Here is a 22,360-nt window from a genome sequence, read left to right as displayed (position 1 = left end):
TTGGCTAGAATTCGCTGGGCATAGTTTAGGTTCTTAATTTAGCATGACTTGGAAAATTGAAATTTCAGAAAAAACATAAAATTTAAAATAGAAGTCCTTTGAATTGAAATTTGAAGAAGCAATACTAAAAGATGAGCGTTGAAATTAAAATGAGATGAGGCACATAAGACTTATTTCAAGTTTTAACTTTTGTCCTTCAGGGTTATCATATTTGTAAAACAAAGTGAATCCAACTAAATGATTTGACAAACTAAGGGCAAGATAAGGAATAATACCAATCATTTCAAATTCATTGATAAGAAAGAGACATTATGTGCATAGGAAGCAAATGGTGCTTTTGGGAAGGCTATATAAACTTTGATAATCCCAATAATGAATCAAGTGGATTAACTATAGGATACATAAAAAGAATTAAAAATCAACCAATGCAGCATACTTTTTCGCATGTAGTCTATTTTTCATCATGATTAGGGATATAAAAGATTGCAAAACTAGTTAATTATGTTTAAGGTTTCACTTTTTTAGGAGTAAGTTATCTCATTAATATATTTGTAGTGAAATAAAGAATTAAAAAATTAGTTATTTATGTTATTTGTTTTTTTATATATTTTTATAGAAACAAATACAAACATAAGTTTTAATTGGACTCTTAAATAAAAAATGCAATATAATGTGTGTGTGAATTAATAATATCCAATAAATTATAGGTTTCATTTTGTAGAGTTCATGCAGTGCAATTAAGTATTTTCTTAGTAGGTTACAATGGCAAAAGAAAAGGAAACAATTGAAAATCTACTGACTTACTTTGTGATCTTGTGCTCAGGGCTATGGATATCTTCAAAGATGTTAGGTAAACTCTCTAGAGTGTGATCGATGTTAACCATTATGCACAAGTGTATTGTCATTGTATATATTGTATACCCAATGTACATATTGTATACTTGATGTACATATTATATCCTCGTTGTACACATTGTGCCATGTGATATTAGTCTTATTCAAATATTATTCAATGCTAGATGTGTTCTACCTTTTTGGTGCCCTGATTTTTCCTTGCAATATCCCTTTACATAGCAAAACTATTAAAAATCATAGTGCAGAAACATCACTATAACAACAATTAACAACAACTATCAGCAAAAAGGAAAGTCTATCAGCAAAAAGGAAAGTCGCACCCCAGTGGGCATCCATAGCACTGTTCCATTCATAGATGCTATTTGTTATAATAAGTGAAAAGTTGTATATTTTATGAATTGTGACAACTGTGAAAAAGATAACTCAGCAACCAACAACAAATATAATCAATTTTTTAAGTTAATCATTTGAAAAGATTTTAAGTTGTATGGTTGTTTTCCTTCCTTTTTGCTTTAATTTAACTACTGGTTATGGCGCTTATTGGACAAGATTGGTGTCAATCTTGGGTTATCCAATAGAGTGCCACGTTTCTGCGGTGTGTGTGCTGATAATGGTTTGTCTGTTTCTCTCTGGTAAGCCCCCGGTTTTGACTGCTTTCTAATAAAAAACAAAGTCTATAGAACAACATATATTAAATACATTTTTTTTTCTATAACTGTTGTAATCATTGAGAATAGATTGTACCTTCTAATATATTATCCTAATTATATTGCACTATCAACATAACTCTTGAACCTTCTTTTGATGCAAACACTAATTTATTTAATTATTTTGAAAATATAATTAACCTATATATTTAGGTGTGAGAGATTTATTCTCTTACAATAGAGTAACAACTTAGATATCTCTTATACATGTCGCATTAAAAATGCCCTCAGCTAATTTCTTATAGGAAATATTAAAATCGTCTAGAAACTTCTTTTTATTTCTAACCAAACTCAGTGCCAGGGGTTTGGAGAGGTTTAGGGATTCATTTCTATTACTTACACTTACCATTAACACTGTTTTCTGCAACACTTACAAAATCTCCTCATTTCATTCAGTAAACATTCATCCATTTGTTTTTCTTGAATTGGCAGTGTATTCTTTTTCAGACAATACAACTAAATTCAATCAGCAGGTACTGCAATTATTCCATAAATATAAAGGTTTCATTAGTCATATGGTTTCTACAATTGATGTATGATTTCATTTGTTTAATGCTTGGCATGGGCATGATCGTTCTCTACAACATTCCTTTGAGTGCATCATTTGAAAAATCTCGGATTCATTTTCAATTCCAATAGGGAAAACTGCTTTTTGTTCCTTTTGATGGTCAAATTCTAAAGTTGAAAATATCATTGGTTCCTCGGATGCATTTCAGCAACGCCAGAATTAATGTGTTGTAGGTGTTCTTCCAGTGGTGTAGAATAATATAGGGCTTCTATTATTGAAGGGACAAGAAAATACTGGACCCAATGTTTCGCTCAAATAGTTTCAGATATTTATGGCGGATTGCACAGATACCTGGGAAGAGCGCAGCGGGTTCTCAGGTAATACGTGCCACACCTGACATTCATTCCTTTGATGAATTGGCTTACTATAGTCGAAATGAAAGATGAATTGTAATGGGTGCTAAACGTAGACAAACGTCCATTAATGTTCTCGGTCCTATACATCAAATTGATCTGTGCGTGTGCTAAATATATGCGCTTCTTTGTGTATTTTTGCGCCGAATTGCTTTGGACAGAAACGACTATACTTATTTCTCAATTCTTATGTTTTGCAGGAGACTGGCGTCTGCTGTTTCTCTGGAAAGTTTTTCAAGACCAATATGGACCAATGGCATTCAGGTTTCGCCAGTGTCTTTCTTTGAACTTGATTTCTCATCTTGCTGTATGGCCTACAATTTTTGTTTGCTCGACAGAACACTCACGTGCCATACGGGAATGCACCATTGTTAGAGCTAGAGGTCACTAAATTTCCGTTTACACCCAGTCTTGTGTTGATAAGTCCACTAACTTAGTGACTTAAATATGTGTAGCATACCAATCAGGGCTTCAACTTGGCTTATCAACATGGCAATCCATATGCCTTACCTTGGCCCAGCAGACCTCTTATATGTTCTACACTGGATTCAAGATAATCTATCAAAACTAGAATAAAATTTCAGAGATTGTTTGATGATTTTCAAATTCAAAACTTTCTATTAAACATCAAGAAACTGCTAATTTATATTATTGGACTAGAAGAGTATACATGATAAGTGATAACAGCATTCAAAACTAGTCTAGCCGTTTTGCAGATTTCAATTATAGATAGCATAAACAAGAAATCAAATAATGGGTAGCACTTTGGGCTGGACTACATTTATTACCATATACCCATATGGGTAGCACTTTAGGTTGGGCTACCTTTATTACCATATACATGTATGGTAACATATCTAATCCTGCTACTGACATCATCATATAACTCCAAATTTTGTGCAAGGTGTGGCAGCCATGTGCTAAGACACACCTCGTAATATCAACACTCTCCATGGCCATGTATATCTGAAAATTTATCATAGTTAGAGCATCAGAAAACAGCGCAGCATGGAATAACCAAACATATAATAGAAATTATCCATTTGTGCATTTGGTCCCTTATCCCATTCTCTTGACTTTGTAGTACATGTTTTGAAGTTCTCAGCTGATTTCCAAAATGCATCTGTATAAGTGGCAGTCCCTAAAAGGTGAGATGTATTTCCTCTAGCTATAAAACTCCTGTTGAGGTTCATATTATGGGATATTTGGAAAGAGTGTAAGAAACCCTTGCAACATCTATCATGAGAACCTACTGCTCAGACCCCTTCATCCTCTAAGATCACTCCAAGTTGTGCTACCATGCTAAAGCAGTAACCCTACATCTCCCTTCTAACCTCCTTTACACCTTATCTCAACAAGTGCTAACTCTAACTGGGTTTTCATTTTGGAGGACTTATGTTATAGAGCCACAAATTTCAACACCATTGGAACATGACCTGATATGTATGTTAATCCTCCAATCACTTCTCCTCAATTGCTCCCATCCTCCAAAATCAACAGAGTTTCTCCTAACATTACCATAACTATCAGTATTCTTAGATGCAATGGGTTTCAGGGCTCCCCTCATAGCTACAACTACAAGTGCATGGCAATCTACTCCATCTTACCAGAATCCTCTTTCACGCCAGAATTCTGAGGGGTGAATCAGTGCTGGTTTAATTGTAAATGGGTTGACAAAATTGGAGGCAACAATCACTGGGCTTACTAAGGAGGTCAAAAAAAAAGGTCTTGATGCGCATTCACGCAATTTGTATTCGTCAAATGACATCCAGCAACGAGTTATTGGTGGCTAGCAAACATGATTGAGGATGTTATTTATAGGGATCCTGCTAAAAAATGATGTGGTAATGCCCCAACAAGAAGAGTTATCATCCTCACTCTCAAAAGAGGAAAAAGACATCCTCTTCAATGCTTCATACTGAAGGGCTTTGTCCCAGAATTCATTGTTGTCAGCCTTAACCTCCAACATCTGGATACATAACACTGGAAAGGTCTTGGCTTCTGATTCTTCTAGCGGTTCTAATGATTTATCTACACAATCAGACAACTGAGTTACTGCTTGCTGATGCAACTGAAGGAAAACCATCCACTGCCGTCTTTTTGCTAAAGTTTTAATATACCTACGGTCCTTTCTTGTTAAGAATACCTCTTATTTTCTGAAGTGTTTTCTGTCTGGGTAGTTTCTTGGTTTTGTCTTTGCTTTCTGGTCCAGTTTATCTCCCCACTTCTTTTTGCACACTCAGCAACCTTGTGGATTTTTTTGGTAACTATCTTCTTCTCAAGTGATAAGTAGGAGATATTTTTTACAACAAGTCAAATTATGATATTGCTATCAGGGTTCAACTGTATGGTTTTTGAGTCAAACTCATTGACCCATGATTCATGAGTAGTGGCTCACAAGAACCCATCTCTTATGATAATGAATGGTACACTTAGCACTCATTGCATCTAGGTGATGCTTACAGAGTTGTTGCAAGCTGAGTGGGTTTAACCTTGGAGGAAACTCCATGGTTAAGCATGCTCAAGTTGGAGTAGTACTGGGATGGGTGACCTCCCAGGAAGGACCAATGCTTCACCTCTGTGAGCATCACCTAGATGCAATGAGTGCTAATTGTACCATTCATTATCATGAGAAATGGGTTCTTGTGAACCACTACTCATGAATCATGGTTCAATGAGTTTAACTCAAAAACCACACATTTGAAGCCTGATAGCAATATCATAACTATCTTCTATTTTAGTAAGATATCTATTTGCCATGTAAAAAAAAGGTAAAGAGAGAAGTGTTGCTGATTTACTCCCTGGCCATCTTCACAGCAAGTGTAATGGTCCATAAGATATTGAGGAAATGCTCTATATTTTGTTGTTAGTTTCTTTGTCTACAGAATTTTCTATGCTCATGCCTAGTCATCCCATATTTGAGCTAGCGATTCCATACTACATATATACACACCCAAACTTTTTTTTTCCTTTCTGCAGTTGATGGGAACAGTTTTAACTTTTAAGCCTTAGTGGAGATTCATGAAAAATTATAAGCACAAGTGTGAACAATTGTTTCACACATAGATTGACATGCATAAATGAAAGGGTTTTCGCTCAGCTCTTCAACTTGAGAGTATTTTCAACCTTAATTTCTATATACTCATAGTCCAACCTTAGGCTTCGAGAGATACCCATGCTTTATACTTTGTTCTTCCTAGTTGTGCCAAGGTATGCCTCACTCTCTTTCTAGTGCTAAAATTTCAAGATATGCTTTGAAAGCTGGCCTCTTCCATTCCATCATTAGCTGTAATGCCCCAAGCCAAAACAACTATGCAAATCTGATTCTTAACCTTCGACAAAAACATTTAAATGAAAAACAATACTTTTGGCCCTAGCACTCACTTAGATCTTAGACTTCTCAGATTAAAATTACTTTTCATGCATCAGTAATATCATTACTTTTCAAACAGCAAATGATAAAAATAACTTCTGATCTTCTTATCATAATGAATGGCAAATACAGACTTAGCTTCTGCTCTCTTTCTTATTGTAAGAATGATTGTATCACATTCAAATGAATTTGTATTAGCATGCAATGGTATCAATAGCAATGACAAATTGAATCAATACAATGTGGTTGGAGTTTGTGTCTAATGAAGCACAAATGCAAATTCTGTATGAGATTGACCTCCGAAATCACTAGAGTTTTCATCATAGGATTCCAATGTTTGAACACAATTTTGAAAGGAATTTGGTTAAGTGTAGATGATCCCACTGAATGGATGTGTTTTCCTCTTTATATCCATCACAACAATAATGGGTCAGCCAAAATGTAAATTTTCAACTCCAAATTTAAACAATGATTATGGGTGGGAAAAGTCCCACTTTTGGAAATTATGGGACCAAAACTGACCATTGATGACAATATGACAACATGGCATTGTGGAGAGAAACAAAACAAAGACATGAAGATTGGGGATCGGGGGTTGGAGATAGCACAAGATTTATACCGTAGGTCAAGTGTTGGGGGTTGAGCAATAGGCATGTCAGTATAGACAGGTTCGGAAGTTTGACAAATACAAAGATAGCATAGGGAACATCAATATACAATGTACAATACCAAAGCATAGCAATTCATTAGCATGGAACCAATAACACACAACACAGTATACCAGAATAGATTCGTGTAACACAGGTGTATATCATATTCCTCTCCAAATCCCACGTCCTCCCAATGTGCTACAAGTTTACAATATAAAGAGTTCGCGGTTGGTTAGGCCATCAACCGTCCGGCAACTAACTACCCGCAGATATAACTTAATACTATTATTTTCTATTAAAGCATTAAAAAGCCTTATTTACTAATTAACTGGCTTACATCATCCCCCCCCAAAACTTGTTCGTCTTCCAGACGAACACTACAGCAATTTAACAAGAAATATCTACTTAGAGGGACAAGAGGATGTCCTTGTTCCCGTAGTGGTCCGTTCTCGGAGTATCTTCAGGTCCCTCTCAGCAAGAAGTTGCTTCTCTCGAGTGGCTTTCAGAAGCCTAAGTGCATCCATTCGGTCCTTCTCAGAGGCAGCCAACTTCCGTTCTGTTTCATGTCGCGTGGTTCTCTCTTGAACCATTTCTTGCTCCATAGCCTGGATCGTTTCTTTCAGCTCACTCTCGCTGAAGGGCTAAGGTATGGACTCCTTCCATTCTGTTCGCTTTCCAGGTCATCCTTTGGAGCTGTAAGAATGTAGCGCGGAAGGTCTGTTCTATGGAAGTGAGAGCTCTCATTACTTTCTGATTACCTCCTGTATGCCCACTAAGGATCTGTGGTACTCCCCATTCTGCTATTATCTCTGGAATTTCCGTGTCGGGCCAACCTTGGTTCCTAATTTTCTCTGAGAACTCCCTCTCGCAGCCTTTTGTCATAAACGCCAGTAGTGCTTCCGTTGCTCTTACTATAGCAGGCATATCAGATCCTCGAGACTGGTCTATCATCCTCTTCGTGGCTGCCCTCATTACTTCCAACTCGGAAAGAAAATTCTGCGCAACTGGTTCCCACTCTTGGATCCCCTCTGCTGGTGCTGGTGAGGACGTACTGTGCCCTTTTCCGATTCCTTCAATCCTCTGGCTCTCCTCCTACTGATCAGTCCCCAATGATGGTGAAGGAGGTGGAACCTCTATGTCCATCTGGAATCTTGCTAGCAGGCTGTCTGCTTCTGTCTCCATGTGTGTTTCCTCAGTCCCCTTTCCTTTGTCTCCCTCTGGCTCTTCACCGTGTATTCCTCCTTCGGTATTTCCTACCTCCATGGTTGCAAGTGGATCAGTTATGGGTACAACTACCAATGCAACAGCTCTAGCCGCTTCTATGCCCCTGGTTGTGCTTATATGGAGGGTGTGGGCCCCAGCGTGTCCCCTCAAGTCTACTAATTGAGATGGGGTCCCTGTGACTCCCGTTACCAATTGTGCCGTGATGGGAATCTGTGCTGGTTCGAAGAGTACCTTTTTCCTCACTCCCCATCCTGGTACGGCTGGTATGCCCTCCATACGGCTTTCTGTCCCTACTTGCCGCGACCCTCCTATGTGTCCTCCTTCCTGTTCCATGCCCATTGGCTCCATCCTGAATTCTCCTTCATCTTCTTCTGAAGATGATATGTATGTTTCTTCTTCCCCTGTCTCTACCTCTTCCTCAGAATTGTTGTCTTCTTCTCCTCCATCTTCTAAGCTCCCTGCTAGTTCTTGCCTTGCTTTTTTCCTCGGTGTTGTCTCTGTGGTTACTGTAAAAGCGTCCAGGTGTAGCCAATAATGCATGGCTGGCTTGTAGGGCTCCGCCCGGCTTGAGGCCACAGATCCTCCTCTATTTTCCAACGCCACTTGAGTTCTCAATGCTTCCAAGAAGAGGGCAATGAGGTGATGGGGCACGTATAGGGTCTTGTGTTTGAGGAGCATGGCTTCCTTCACATGACTGGAAAGGACGCGGCCCCAGTTATAAATTTTGCCATTACTCAATCCGTGCATGAGGCGTAGCATCCATATTGCAACATCGGATGCTCGGCTTGCTGCTGTTAGCTTACTCTTTATGATATCCAGGACACATCTCCATTCTGGTGAAGTGAGATAAGATTTCTTCAGGCCCCTTCTATTGCTATTCTGCCATAAACTGTTCCATTGCTCTTCTGTGAGTGCGTCGCCGCAGATATGTTCCAAGAGCCACTTCTTTTCTTCTATAGGCATTCTTGCTGACGGTTTCATAGCTGAATCGTCGCTACTGGGAATGCCGAAAACCTTGCTGAATTCTTTGGGTGCATAAGAAATGACCACTGTCTGTCCCAATTAGTCAATTACTGATCTATGTCTGTCCTGCTCATACCCATGGACCATGGCACGCAATATAGGCTCGAATTCTTTTAGGTTGAAGATGGGCATGAAAATGATTTTGTCAACTTCTGCTTTCTTCAATGAACTCTTTAGGGGGTGGTCCTCCTCATTGTTTTCCCACCACTTCCTACACTCGCTTCCAAGCACTACTTCAAACGTGACATTCTCTACATTCACCTGTTCCGATGCCCTCTCTTGGCTTTTCTTGCTGGTTCCTGGCATGGCCATTGCTTGCTTGTTAGAAGTGCTAGCTTTGTAATTTATGTCATAACTTCCCCTTCTAGGGTTGCCATGACTCCCTTTCACCATCTTGTGCGTGTATGGTGCTGTACCCGAAGGCTGTGGGCCTATACGCTGTGACCGAGGCTGAGGTGTTGTGTATTTTAAGTGCCGCGTGATTGGTAGCCTATTTCCCAGGGGCTGCGTACGTCGTGGCCGAATTTCGCCACCCTTCCGTCTGCTGATTGTGTACGTTGGTGGTTGCGTGCTTTTTTTCCTACGTGCCTCCCCCTTTGCGCTGCTGCTCCGTGTTGTGCCGCTGGTGCTGTGTCCCCGTCCCACGCCCCAGCTTCCTTCTGCGCTGCGTACGCCTACCTTCGCCCTGCGTACACCCTCCTCCACATTGCGTACGCTGGCCTCCACTCCGCGTATGCCCTCCTCCCTGTTGCGTACCCTGGCCTCCTCCCCACGTACGCCATCCTCCCCGCGTACGCCTTCCTCCCTGCTAGCCTCCACTCCGCGTACCTCCTTGCTGCGTACGCTCTTCCTCCTGCCGCGTCCGCTCCCCTTCACTCCGCTGCGCGCTCTCTTCTCCTTGCTGCGTGCTCTCTCTTCCACCTTGCGTACGCCCAACCTGCGTACGCCCTCCCCGCGTGCAACGTGTCTCTTGTGCGTGGCCTCCGTCGCTTCGTTTTCTGCCCACGTCTTTGTTGTGCGTACCTTGCTTTCCTTCTTATGTTTTTCTTTTGTTATTATTTTTAACGTTTTGGTTTTGTTTTTTGATATTTTGCCTTGGTCTTTTATTTTTAAATATTTCTGCCTTGATTTTTTTCTTATTCTTTTTCTCTCTCCGTCCTCCTCTCTCTTCATTTTTTCTTTGTGCCACTTTATTTCTGTTTGAAAATTGGCTATTTTATTTTTTTCAATCACCACCATTTTAATGGCCACCATATTAATGGCTATGGACTCCCCTTCTTTGTAGATTTTTAGTTTTGATTCATTTACTGGATCTTTGATGGGGCTGTCATCCAGGTTGGACAATTTAATAGCTCCATTTTTTCCCACCTCCCTTACCTTGTATGGCCCTAGCCATCGAAGTCTAAATTTACCTGGTCGGAGTTCATTCCGGCCATTGTACTTGAGTACCAGCTGTCTTGGCGAGAACTTCATCCGCCTTAGATGTTTATCATGCCAAGCTTTCCTTCTGTTCTGAGCCACTTCTATGGCCCATTGTGCCATTAGGCGGCGCTCATCTAATTTTTGTAAGGTCATAAGTCGTTCCTTTAGGCTTTCCTCAGCCCCCCATCTATTCTGCACTGCTATCCGCAAGGTTGGTACAGTGTATTCTACTGGCATTACTGCCTCCTGTCCATACATGAGCTAAAAGGGGGTGTGTGTAGTTGTCGCTTTGTACGTTGTCCGGTAGGCCCACAATACTGCTAGTAATCGCTCTTCCCAATCTCCTTGCTCTACTCCACACGTCTTGTAGAGAATAGATACTAGTACTTTGTTGGTGGACTCCGCTTGGCCATTCACCCTAGGATAGTATGGACTAGACAATGTGTGGAAAATCTTGAATTCTGTTGTCATATTGCGTATCACTTGATTGACAAAGTGTACCCCCCTATCACTCGTGAGTTGCAGGGGTATCCCGAACCGGGTCACAATGTGTTCATAGAGGAACTTGGCGGTGCTCAAGGCTGTGTTGTCGGGTAAAGCTCTGGCTTCGGCCCACTTAGTGAGGTATTCTGTAGCCACCACAATGTAGTGGCATCTATGCACTTTGCTCGTCCTCATAGGTCCTACGAAATCCAGTCCCCATCTTTCGAACAATTCCTGTGGTTGGGACGGGAACAGGGGCATGAAGTCTCGTTTGAGTGGCTTACCTTCCCTTTGGCACGTGTCGCAGCTGGTCACCCATTCCCTCGCATCCGCATAAAGTGTAGGCCACCAGAGCCTTACTAGCAAAATTTTCCGTGCCGTGGTATCCGGCCCCATATGTCCTCCGGCTAGTCCTTCGTGAGATTCTCTTAGGACTCTAGGAATTTCTTCCTCTAGGACACATCTTCGCAGGATACCGTCTGACCCTAGTTTATATAGGAGCCCTTGGATCAATTGGAACGTGGCACTTTTTAGTGCGAGCTTCCTTCTCTTGCTTGGGCTCATGTCACCTGGAAATGTTGCTGTAGAAAGATACTGACCGAGTTTCTCGTACCAGGAAGGTAACACGGCTATCTTGAATAATTGGCCATCGGGGAAATCTTCGCTCACTCCTCCTTCCCTTGGCTCCCCGGATTTTATTCTGGACAGGTGGTCAGCCATTACTTGACTTTTCCCTGGTCGCACCACGACATTGAAAGTAAATTCTTGAAGCAAGATCAACCATCGGCTTACCCGTCCTTGAATAACCGGTTTGTTCACCAGGTACATGAGTGCTTGGTGATCCACGAAAAATGTGAATGGTGTGGCTAAAAGATAATGGCGGAGCTTTTGTACTGCATATACCATTCCCAAGGCTTCCCTTTCCATGGTGCTATAATTTCTTTCTGCTTTTGACAGTAACCTACTAGCAAAATATATTGGGTGGTCTAAGCCTGAGGATCCGGGTTGCGTTAAGATGGCTCCAATTGCAAAGTTAGAAGCGTCCACATGTACATGAAATTTATTCTCCCAATTTGGGTATGCCAAAATAGGTGCACTTACCAATCTGGTTTTGAGTTCTTGGAAGGCTTCGTTTTGCTCCTTGTCCCACACAAATGGTTCCCCTTTCCTTGTTAGGCGTTCAAGTGGAAGGGACACTTCTGCAAATCCTTTAATGAACCGTCGGTAGTACCCAACATGGCCAAGGAAGGATTTGATCCCCGTAACATTTGTTGGGCTATCCATGTCGAGAATAACTCTGATCTTATCTGGGTCTGTTTTTAACCCTGCCTTACAAACTATGTGGTCGAGTAATCTCCCCTGTGGCACTAGGAACCTACATTTCTTGGGATTGAGTGCCAGTCTTGCTCGCCGACACCGGTCCATGCATTCCCCCAGTATCCTCAAATGGTTTTCCTTATCACTATATACTGACCAGTCGTCCAGGAAGGCCTTGAAGTTCCCAGTGGCCATTTTGTCAAAGATGTGGAGTATGATCCTCTGGAAAGTGGCTGGGGCGTTGCATAGCCCAAATGGCATACGGTTGTACGCAAAAACTCCATCTTGCACAATAAATGTGGTTTTGAGTTTGTCCTCCTCCGCAATGCTGATCTGGTTATAGCCAGAAAAGCTGTCCATGAAGGAGTAAATCTCATGCCCTGCTACCTCTTCGAGGATACTATCAGTAAACGGTATCGGAAACGGGTCCTTAATGGTTACAGCATTTAAGCTTCTGAAGTCCACGCAAATGCGGATCTTGTTTCCATCCTTTTTCAGGGAAATAACAATGGGGGAAACCCATTCACTAGTTTGCACTCGGAAAATGATCCCAGCGTCTAGCATTTTTTCTATTTCTTTTTGTACCTTGGCCGCATAGTTCTTATTCATGCGATAGGGGCGTTTCCGCACAGGCCTTGCCCCTTCCATCAAAGGTATTCGATGTACGCATAGTTCTGGGGGTACTCCCTTCAGATCTTTATAAGTCCAGGCGAACACATCTTTATACTCCAAGAATATCTTAAACGCCGCCGCCTTTAGTACAGGGTTCCAATCATCTCCAACCATTATTACTCTTGGGTCCTTTTCATCTCCCAAGTTGGTGCTCTGAACCTTTGGTTCCTCGTATTGTACCACTTCTTTCTCAAATTGGTGTGCTGGTGTGCTGTCTACTTCTGCCCCTCCTTCCTCGTATTCCACAAATTGTGGCGGGTAGGTGCCATCGTTTCCTAACTCGAGGATTTCCAATACATTGCACTTTGGTTGGAAGATCTCATAATCTTCCATCTGCCAGTGGAATAGTCCACTTAGAGAACTCGTTTCATCTTCTGAGCAATTACCGAGGCGGAGCACCCCTTCTCCATTGGGCTCTATCTCGCCTTTTTCCCTCACGGTATCCTCCTCCGAGTCAGAATCTGAGGCCATTTCTTGACTCACCTGCTGGTTTCGCAGGTCAATGACATATTTGTTTCCCTCACTTTCAATGGAAAGGGTATTTTTCTTCCAGTTGTAGTCTGCTTTGGCCGTGACCAGCCATCCTCTTCCCAAAAGTGCATCATATCCCTTCCGCTCCAACGATATGACCATGAAATCTAAAAAGAAGTGTTGTGTCCCGATAGTTACCTTTTGGCCCATAAGCGTGCCCAATGGTTTGATGCCATGCTGATTGGCTCCTACGAGGTGGAAGGTTGGCGGCCAGAGTGTCGGCCTCCCCAAGGTTTTCCATGTCTCCTCAGGTAGCACGTTTACCGCAGACCCACCGTCTACGATGGTGTTAGTAAGCCTGAACCCGATAATCTCCATTTCTACTACGGCTGGTGTCCTGCCTACCCCTACTGTCATCATTAGTCTCCTTTGAGTGGTTCCTTTCTTCCATTTCCTCCCTGTGGTTCGGTGTCTTCCCCTCCTTCCTGGTCTCCTCCACTTGGTTTATAGCTATCCGTAGTTGTGGTAGTGTTTGCAACAAATCCACTACGCGGACCGGCACCGTGGTTTGCAGTAGCTGTTTCATTATGGTTGTTTCGGAGTTGGTTCGTATGGTGTTGGTGGTTTTGTGGGGTGCTGGCTTTCTCCATTCCTCACTCATTTCCCTTTCTACTTCTCTCTGTGCCTCTTTTATTCTTCCCTTCTCTGTGCTTGGGTCAGGGTATATTAGTTTCCTTGTATGAGATCGGGTAATGGCTAGTACTTCTGGGCACCGTGCGTCTAGTTCTGGCTGTACTACCTCCAACATGTTCATGCCTTTCTGTCTTGGACATTCCGTATCTTTGTGATTGCCCGGCCCACACCATTTGCAGAGTAGCCCTCCTTGCCCAGCACCACTCTGGCAGTCGCGTGCAAAATGGCCCCATTCGTTACATCGTCAACATTGTATCATTGGTCTTCCTTTTGCATCGTATTGGATGCGACCCCGTGGTGTATTATTATTGCTGTTGTTGTTACTCCCCCTCTGGCTGTTCCTATAGCCACCTAGTGACGCATCTGAGTTTGTGTTCTTGGTGGGTGTAGTGGGTGGTGTTGCCTGTTCTTGAGTATATAGTACTTGGGCACTCCTAGCCTTCAAGTTGTAGGGGCATTCCTTAATAGCATGCCCCAACACTTGGCAGATGTCACAAAAAGCTTTCTTTGGACAATTGGTTTTTGTGTGTCCCTCCAGTTTGCACTCTGTGCACCAGAGGTCTCTGCCCTCCCTACTTTCTTCCTTTTGCATCCGTATTTCCCGCTTCATCCGTCTCATATCCTTCCGGAGTGCTTGTATCGTACGTGACTCCTCCTCGCTCTCCTGATCAATACTATCTTCATCGCTTGTACGCTTCTTGCCCTTTGATGTCTTGTTCTCGCTTTCAGTATCCATGGCTCTATTGTATGCCTCCATGAAAGTAGATGGGGGTACTACCTTCATCTTTTTCCGCAGTGATGGTTGCAGACCCTCAATAAACCATCGCTTCTTTAACCCGTCGGCCGGGGTATTATCTATCTTGCCAATTAATTCTTTTAGTTTGCGGTAGTAGGACCGTACCGTCTCACTCTTGCCCTGTTTGGTGTTGTATATTTCTGCGACGATCTTGTCATCGTCTCGCAGTAGCCGAAACTCCTCCTCAAATGCCTTAGCAAGTCTTTTCCAGGTATCCTTTGAAGTGATGGGTAGGTCCGTGTACCAATCAATGGCAATACCACGGAGGGTGGCTGGAAATGCTTTCAGCCAGTTATCCTCATCATCCTCGCCATTGGCCTGCCATATGGTGACACAAGTTTTACAGTGGCGAGCGGGATCCTCCGATCCTAGTCCATTGAATCTGGGGAGTTTCTGTTTTTCGGAGTTATGTGCCATCTTCCTCGTACTCCCCGAGTTGTCCTGGGAATTGTTGAATGACTCGGTTGGCGCGGTTGTTTGTTCCCAATTATCACTGCTACCTAATGCCTCTGGGCTGTTGTGACTCCTGTCCCACGCTTGTGTATGTTGTCGAGAACCTTCCGCCAGGCTCCCTCTTTCTTCCACTATCTTGTAGAGTTTCAGGCGCCTCTCGAGTTGCTCTTGGATCCGCAGGGATCTTCTTACTATGTCTTCTTGGTTCCCTTCTTGTTCCTCCGAGGTTTCTCAGTTTCGATCTTTGTTGAGTGTATTTGGCATTAATTATTGGAATTGCGGCGGTTTCGTCATTGTGTATAGTCCCTCTGTTCTTCTGCCCTTTGATTCCTTTCTTTATACTGTTGGAGCACTTGCTGCTTGCGTTGCTCCCTTCGTGTGTTCTCTCGTTCCTCTTCACGTTCCACGAGGACACGTGGCAACAACCTTGGAAGGCTACCCAGGAGATCATGTACTGCCTGGTTCACGTTGAGTTCCGCCCGTACCGTATCAGCCGAGACAGCGCTCAGTTCTGCTTCTTGCTGTACGTACCGGTCCACGGAAACGTCCCACACGTGAATCAGGTCCTGTGTCAACTGATCCTCCCTGGTTACTTCCGTGTTATCTTCTATGTCACTGTCTGTCACCAGAATATTTTGGTCGAATGGACGACCCATTATACTTCCATCCCGCCAGCTTTCCCTCCTCAGACCTTCAGGTTCGACTTAGGCAACGACGCCAAAATGTTAGTAGCCTAAGTGGTTCAGGTGGTAGCATAGGGAACATCAATATACAATGTACAATACCAAAGCATAGCAATTCATTAGCATGGAACCAATAACACACAACACAGTATACCAGAATAGATTCGTGTAACACAGGTGTATATCATATTCCTCTCCAAATCCCACGTCCTCCCAATGTGCTACAAGTTTACAATATAAAGAGTTCGCGGTTGGTTAGGCCACCAACCGTCTGGCAACTAACTACCCGCAGATATAACTTAATACTATTATTTTCTATTAAAGCATTAAAAAGCCTTATTTACTAATTAACTGGCTTACAACAAGATTTATACCGTAGGTCAAGTGTTGGGGGTTGAGCAATAGGCATGTCAGTATAGACAGGTTCGGAAGTTTGACAAATACAAAGAAAGAGTGGGGGAGGGGTGGAAGGCTTGACAACATGAAAAAGTTCAAAAGCTTAATGGGAACCTCAGAACTAAAGAGAGGTTGCCTTAGATGAGAAAGTAGGACTGAATGAGGAACTTTGAAGCTTTGACAATTAACAAGCACTTGAAGAGTGAGCATGCCTTTGAATTCAGAGACTTTGGAGACCTTATATTAGACATCGGGGGGAAGAAGAGGAAGACCATACCTACAAAATGGGACCAGGAGAGATGTGGAAAATAGGAAATAGGCAATTTGATCCATAGCCTAGATTGTTACAAATAGGGAACATGACAAGTTTGCTTTGTTGAAAATTGCTTGCCCTCAAGAAAATGCAAATTCAAACATTCCAGAAGTCTTGTAGGTTCCTCCCATGAATGGTTAATTCTTGATGGCTGTGTGTCTGAAGATTTTTGACGATGATGGCATCCATTGCCTTATAAGAAACATTCCACAACCTGTGAACTCTAAGTCAATGGGAGATGATGCATAATAAATGCTCATTGCCATGCATGAAAACATTCCAAGGGATAGATGTTGTGGCCTGTTACAACAATATAATCCCAAGTGTAACCATTTAATCCGTGTTGATTTATGTTTTGAGGCATTTTTACTCAAGTATCCTCCAATCCTCTGATTCACTGTATCTGTTGGCTTAAGAACTTGTAGTTGATAACCTATCAAGGAGTGACCTTTGCGGCTGTCAAATGAGATAATGCCTGTCAATAGCTGGTGGCAAATTTGCTACATCCATTGCCGACAATCATTTTAGCCAACCCATGTAATTTACCATATACCTTTGGGAGACTCCAAATGGAACCTGTGAATACCCTTTCCCAAATTTGATGGAAGATGACTTGAGCAAAGGTGGCAACAAGTATGGAGGAAGGACATGTTTTGCTTCATTTGGGTGGTGGGTAGTGTATTTGCTAATTTGTGTGACAAGTTTCTCCTTGAAGCATTTCAGCGTGAATCTCTCCTCCTGTTTCCTATGATTTGTGCAAGATCTGAAGTGAATAACCATGGGCATATCATGTGGTGCTTTCAAAATCTTCTGTTTCATTTCATAATTAAAATACAGGAAACCTTTGTCTTCGCACCTTGTGAGACCATTTGCTCACACTCAATGATCATCCTTCTCATATCTTAGATGTATCTTGGGTATATTCCACCTCGATCGAACTCCATCCTAGTTTTAGGAATTTGTGATTCCCCATTCTCAGATCTTCTTGTGATGCAGTTGGCTTCTGCTGTGCTATTTTGATATTATCAGAAATTGAGAAGATTGAACTAGATGGTATCCTTGTATTCACCTCAAATAGGGGATTATCTACAATCCAAAGGAAACTAGAAAGAGATTGAAAATTGTACATTTATTTCTGTCCAAAGTCTTCTTCATGCTAACCTAGATTTGGGTAGTTGTTGATGAGCTGCTTGCATTTGTCGGCCTTTAATTCCTTGACCAACGATCTGGGGTAAGCCCAACTCTGAATTTACAACTTTTGATATTGTTGGAAGCTGTTTCTAAATCAAATTCCTCTTGGAGCCTATCAAGTTCTTTGACTACTTGTCTAATTGTTGTAGCCCTTGCATCTTGGCACTTGCTGTCGCCTCAAGTTGTTCTTTTGCCTCCTGGAGTGCTCTTTGGATCTTTTCTAAAGTTTCCTTTGTTTCTTTAAGCTCAGAGGTGAGTCCATCAACCCTATATGCTTTTTTCTTAGGTGCATTTTGGGCCATCTTCCAATTCTGATTACCATATCCCTTTCTTTAATAAGCTGTAATATTCTTCTTTCATCCACTCCAAGGTTTTCTTCACCACCTGTAGATCTGTAAGAGTAGCTGTATGTTTATTTTGACATCATTTACTTTGTTTGTCATTTGGGCCTTCCTACAACTTATAATTAGCTATTCAATGAGCCTTTTTGTTCTGTCCAGCTCAGTCAGAATTAGCACCTCTTTCTCAACTGTTACCATCAGTTTCTCTTTCCATTTGTGTAGCTTTATAGACCTCTATGCAATATTGGCAAGATGAGAATCCTTGTTTCACTGCTGTCTGAGCTGATATAATTCTAATGTTGTTGATTCCTCATGTGCTCCCCTTAATTTATCCACCCAAAGACAACTTTGATCATCAACCTTTGACTCGCTCCCCGGGGAAACTGCACTACTGATCCTTTGACATCACAGATTTGGCTAACTACTAATTCAATGGCCTGTTGGGGTCTTCTCTTTGATAATGATCCATTAAATGGGTTAGTGTGCGTATTCTCCATCACCCTAATTCTTGCTGTCTACATCACTTTTCCATTAAAATTTAAACTTTAGTTTGCTATTATGAATTTGTAGAAACTTATTCCTAGGACACAACTATGCGACATCCATAATTATTTCAGTTCTCATAGCATTAAATGGATTACATACCTTATGTTCATCCAGGTGTAGGGTATGCCAAATCTGTTAGGAACAATGATAAGAATTTCATGACAAACTTCAAAACCTCGTCTTGCATTACGTTTGCCTTTCAACTACCATTTGGGCACACCTTTGTTGGCAAACACATGCATTTTCTTCAATTGAATTGGATCTCGATGAATGGTAGGAATAATTCAAATCGACCTTCTCAAACTTGATGAGATCATCTGTTGCCACAATCTTCTGTTTTCCCATTACATACTCACCGCAAATCCTAGGCAACAAATACATGTTTTTGATTGTCATCACTGACAACTAGTATTTCATTATTGTGTTGCATCCTCCTTTGAGAGTATTTGCAAGAATGCCTTGGCTTGGTGCATAGCCAATTTTGCATTTGGTTGAAAGGATCTATGTGTTCTTTTTTGCGGGTAATTTTTGTAATTCTTTTCCCATGCTTAGAGCATTTTCTGTGATGACAAGCTTTCTAGAAGGACATAATGTCAAGTGCAAATGTGCTATTACTCTCTTTGAGATTTTAAATTGTACTCGTAGGAGTGATTAAAATTGCTTACCTATTTCCTCTTTGGTGAAGTTAATCGGACTAACCTTTTCTGATTCCTTTGGAATAGAAGGATAAATTATTCCATCTTGCAAACTTGAGACTGCATGCTTTGTATTGCAATGTGGTGATTTGCACCATCAGAAATAAAAAAGATATCTTTTATAGCATTGGGTTCCATACCTTCCATTTGTTTCTTCTTACACTCTTGCAACTTTGGATTTTCTTCATTTTCGTGCTCAGCTGTTATAATTTTAGACTCCTATAATGGATTTATATACTCTTTTCCAAGAGTTGTGCCATTTACCATTTTTGCATCTGGGATAGTTGTTGTTGAATCCGCATATAAGGGATTTATGTATTCTTTGCTGATATTATCCTTCTTATGGAAAAGAACATCAAAGTTTTTACTTTCTTTTTCTGAATTCGAGATTTTCAAGAGATATGAAACAACCCTGCCACTCTTTTGATGCATGCTTTCTGAATGAAGATTAACAGGACTAGAGTCAACACCATTCACACACTCATACTCATTAATACCACTATGTTGTAAATGCACTTCATATGACCAAAGCTTGTTCTTTTTCAGACTTGAAGCTTCAATAGAAATATTTTGGATATCACTAAGAATCGTTAGGAAATTTTTCTTGACTTATTTTATCTTGAGCCTGCATTGTCGATTTCTCATCATCTTCATCAAATAGAAAATTTTCCCACTGAGAACTCACCAATAGGACCTTTACCTTCAACCTCTGCAGCTTGTTGTACATTTGGTTTTGATTATTTTTTGGACATCGTTTCATCTCTGCCTTGGAATCTTATGGTTTGATTCCCAAGGTTCTTTGCATGAGAAGCAATTTCTTTTGAACTCATTTTCGGCACTATCTTTTTTGACAATAGGGGAGCTCTTCTTTTTCTCATGATGGGAAGGAAGCGTTAACTGTTCTAGGGTTGTAGCTGGCTCAGTGGCTTTGTGGCTTCAGTTTTAACTATTCTACTTCCTTCTGACTTATCAAGTCTTTGTTGAATACTTGGAAATTCTTGTTTGGTTGTTATTGTTGAAATCCTCTTGATAGATGCCTCATCTCCAAGTTGCAAAATTCTACAAAAAAGACATTTTTCAGAATACCAAAATCAAGGCTTTTATACCTTTTGTGATGGGCTATGCCGTCTTTAACTATATGACATTGCTTTCCCATGCTTCCTTATCAGACTAGGCTTTTATTCTCATTGCTATTGGCTCTTGAAGAGCTTGTACCACTATACATTAGATATTTAAAGAATCCTCCCATAATTCACAGGTTGGCAGGAAAAACAAGCTCCGATACCATTGTAATGTCACACAGCAATAATCCAAATACAATTTCTTAACCTTCCACAATGCTATCGGCCCTAGCATTCACTCAGATCATAGACAACTTGGATGAAAATTACTATTTATGCATTAGGGATATCATTGCATTTTAAATAACAAATGACAAAAATAACTCCTGATCTTCTTATTATAATGAACAACAAATATAGATGTAGCTACCACTCTCTTTCTTATTACAATAATGACTATATTACATTCAAATGATTGTACAACAACATGCAATTCATACCAAAATCAATGGCGAATTGAATTAATGTAATGTGGCTAGAGTTTGCCCCCAATGAAGCTCATATGCAAACTTTGTATGAGATTGCTCTCTAAAATCAATAGGGTTTTCATCTGAGGATTCCCATCCTCAAACACAAGTACTTAAAATGGATTCTAAAAGGAATTTGGTTAAGTGTTGATGATTCCTCTAAATGGATACGTTCACCCCTTTATGTTTATCACAACAATAATGGGTCAGTCAAAATGTAAATCCACAACTCCAAATTTGAACAATGATAATGGGTGGAAAATGCCCCACTTTTGAAACCTATGTGCCAAAATTGACCATTAATGACAATATGACACATGTTGGGGTGTTGTGTAGAGGACAAAAACAAAGGTGGGAATATCGAGGATTGGGGGTTTGAGATACCACAAGATGCATACCATAGGTCAGGGCTTTGGGGTTGAGCAAAAGACATGCCAATAAAGACAAGTTTGAAAGTCTGACAAATACAAAGAGTTGGGGAGGGATGGTAAGCATGACAATGTGAAGAAGTCTGAAAGTGGGATGGGGACCAAGGAAAGGTTGGACTTAGATGGGAAATCAAGCTTGGATTAGCAACTTGGAAACATTGACGATTGACAAACACTTTAAAGCCTAAGCATGCCTTCAAACTCTTTGGGGACCTTATCAGACACTGGGGAGAGAAGAGGAAGAACATGCAAACAAAATGGGATTAGGAGAGATGCAAAAAATAGGAAATCGGCAATTTGGTCCTTAAATTGGATTATTACAAAAAGGGGATATGGCATTAGGCTCACTATTCTCTATTGAGTAGAGATTTGGGGCTATACTTTGGTCTCTTTTGAATGTGCTCACATTGAGAGGGTTCAAACTTCTAACTATCATGCTTCGATATCATTTGTTGTAGATTGAAATTCCCTTAGTGCATTGTTTGAGCATTAGTTTTTTGTAGTGCCTTTGTTTAAGAGTATCTTCACACTTGATTTCTATAATCACAATCCAACCTTAGGTTATGTGAGATACCCATGTTTGACACTCTATTCTTTAGAGAGGGCTGTTGTTGTTGGTCCTTGTTTGAGGCCTATGTTCCACTTTTGTTTGTTCAAGAGTCATGCCTTGCACATTCCTTCAAAGAGGCTTTAGTTCAATGAAGTCATTATACCCATAGGTACTATGGGTTAGAGATTTGGGGCCTTCGGTTGTTCTCTATTGATAGTGTTAATATCTAGAGCATTTAAATTATCATGCATCAATGTATGATCCATTGCAGATAAATGGACCCTTTGTACATTGTTTGGTCTTGAGTTTGTTGTTCTGCTACTTTGCCTTGAGATTATCTTCAAGCTTAATTTTTATATTCACAAACTCCAACCTTAGGTTGTGAGAAGTATTCATATATGGCACTTTGTTCTTCAAAGAAGGTTAAGTATAGTTGGTTTGCTTTTAAGTTTGAAGCTCATATGTTTGTTGTATCTTTTCAATGGATATGCCTTGTCTTCTATCTTACAGTGCTTATACTTTTAGGTGCATTCCTATGGTTCTTTACAAAAGCCACGGGGCTTTCGTTG

General features: G+C 41.1%; 1 protein-coding gene across 3 annotated transcripts in view; it reads left to right on the top strand.

Moving 5' to 3' along the window:
* The first annotated feature begins 1,763 nt into the window (after positions 1–1,763).
* The window catches only part of LOC131041368 (chaperone protein dnaJ GFA2, mitochondrial), a 114,517-nt gene continuing 93,920 nt past the window's right edge, over positions 1,764–22,360 (top strand). Inside the window, exons 1-3 of one of the 3 annotated variants that reach the window (XM_057974415.2) lie at positions 1,764–2,035; positions 2,316–2,447; positions 2,684–2,747. In XM_057974415.2, the coding sequence (XP_057830398.1) occupies positions 2,373–2,447; positions 2,684–2,747 (139 nt within the window). In that variant the 5' untranslated portion in view covers positions 1,764–2,035; positions 2,316–2,372. Of the gene's footprint in view, positions 2,036–2,278; positions 2,448–2,683; positions 2,748–22,360 lie in introns of all 3 variants that reach the window. The other 2 variants (XM_057974413.2, XM_057974416.2) reach the window with 2 other exon arrangements.

The sequence above is a fragment of the Cryptomeria japonica genome, chromosome 3 (genome assembly GCF_030272615.1).
Source record: "Cryptomeria japonica chromosome 3, Sugi_1.0, whole genome shotgun sequence".
Classification (NCBI taxonomy): Eukaryota; Viridiplantae; Streptophyta; class Pinopsida; order Cupressales; family Cupressaceae; genus Cryptomeria; species Cryptomeria japonica.
The sequence above is the reverse complement of the archived record's forward strand: the minus strand, read 5'-3'. Positions and strand labels throughout refer to the sequence as shown.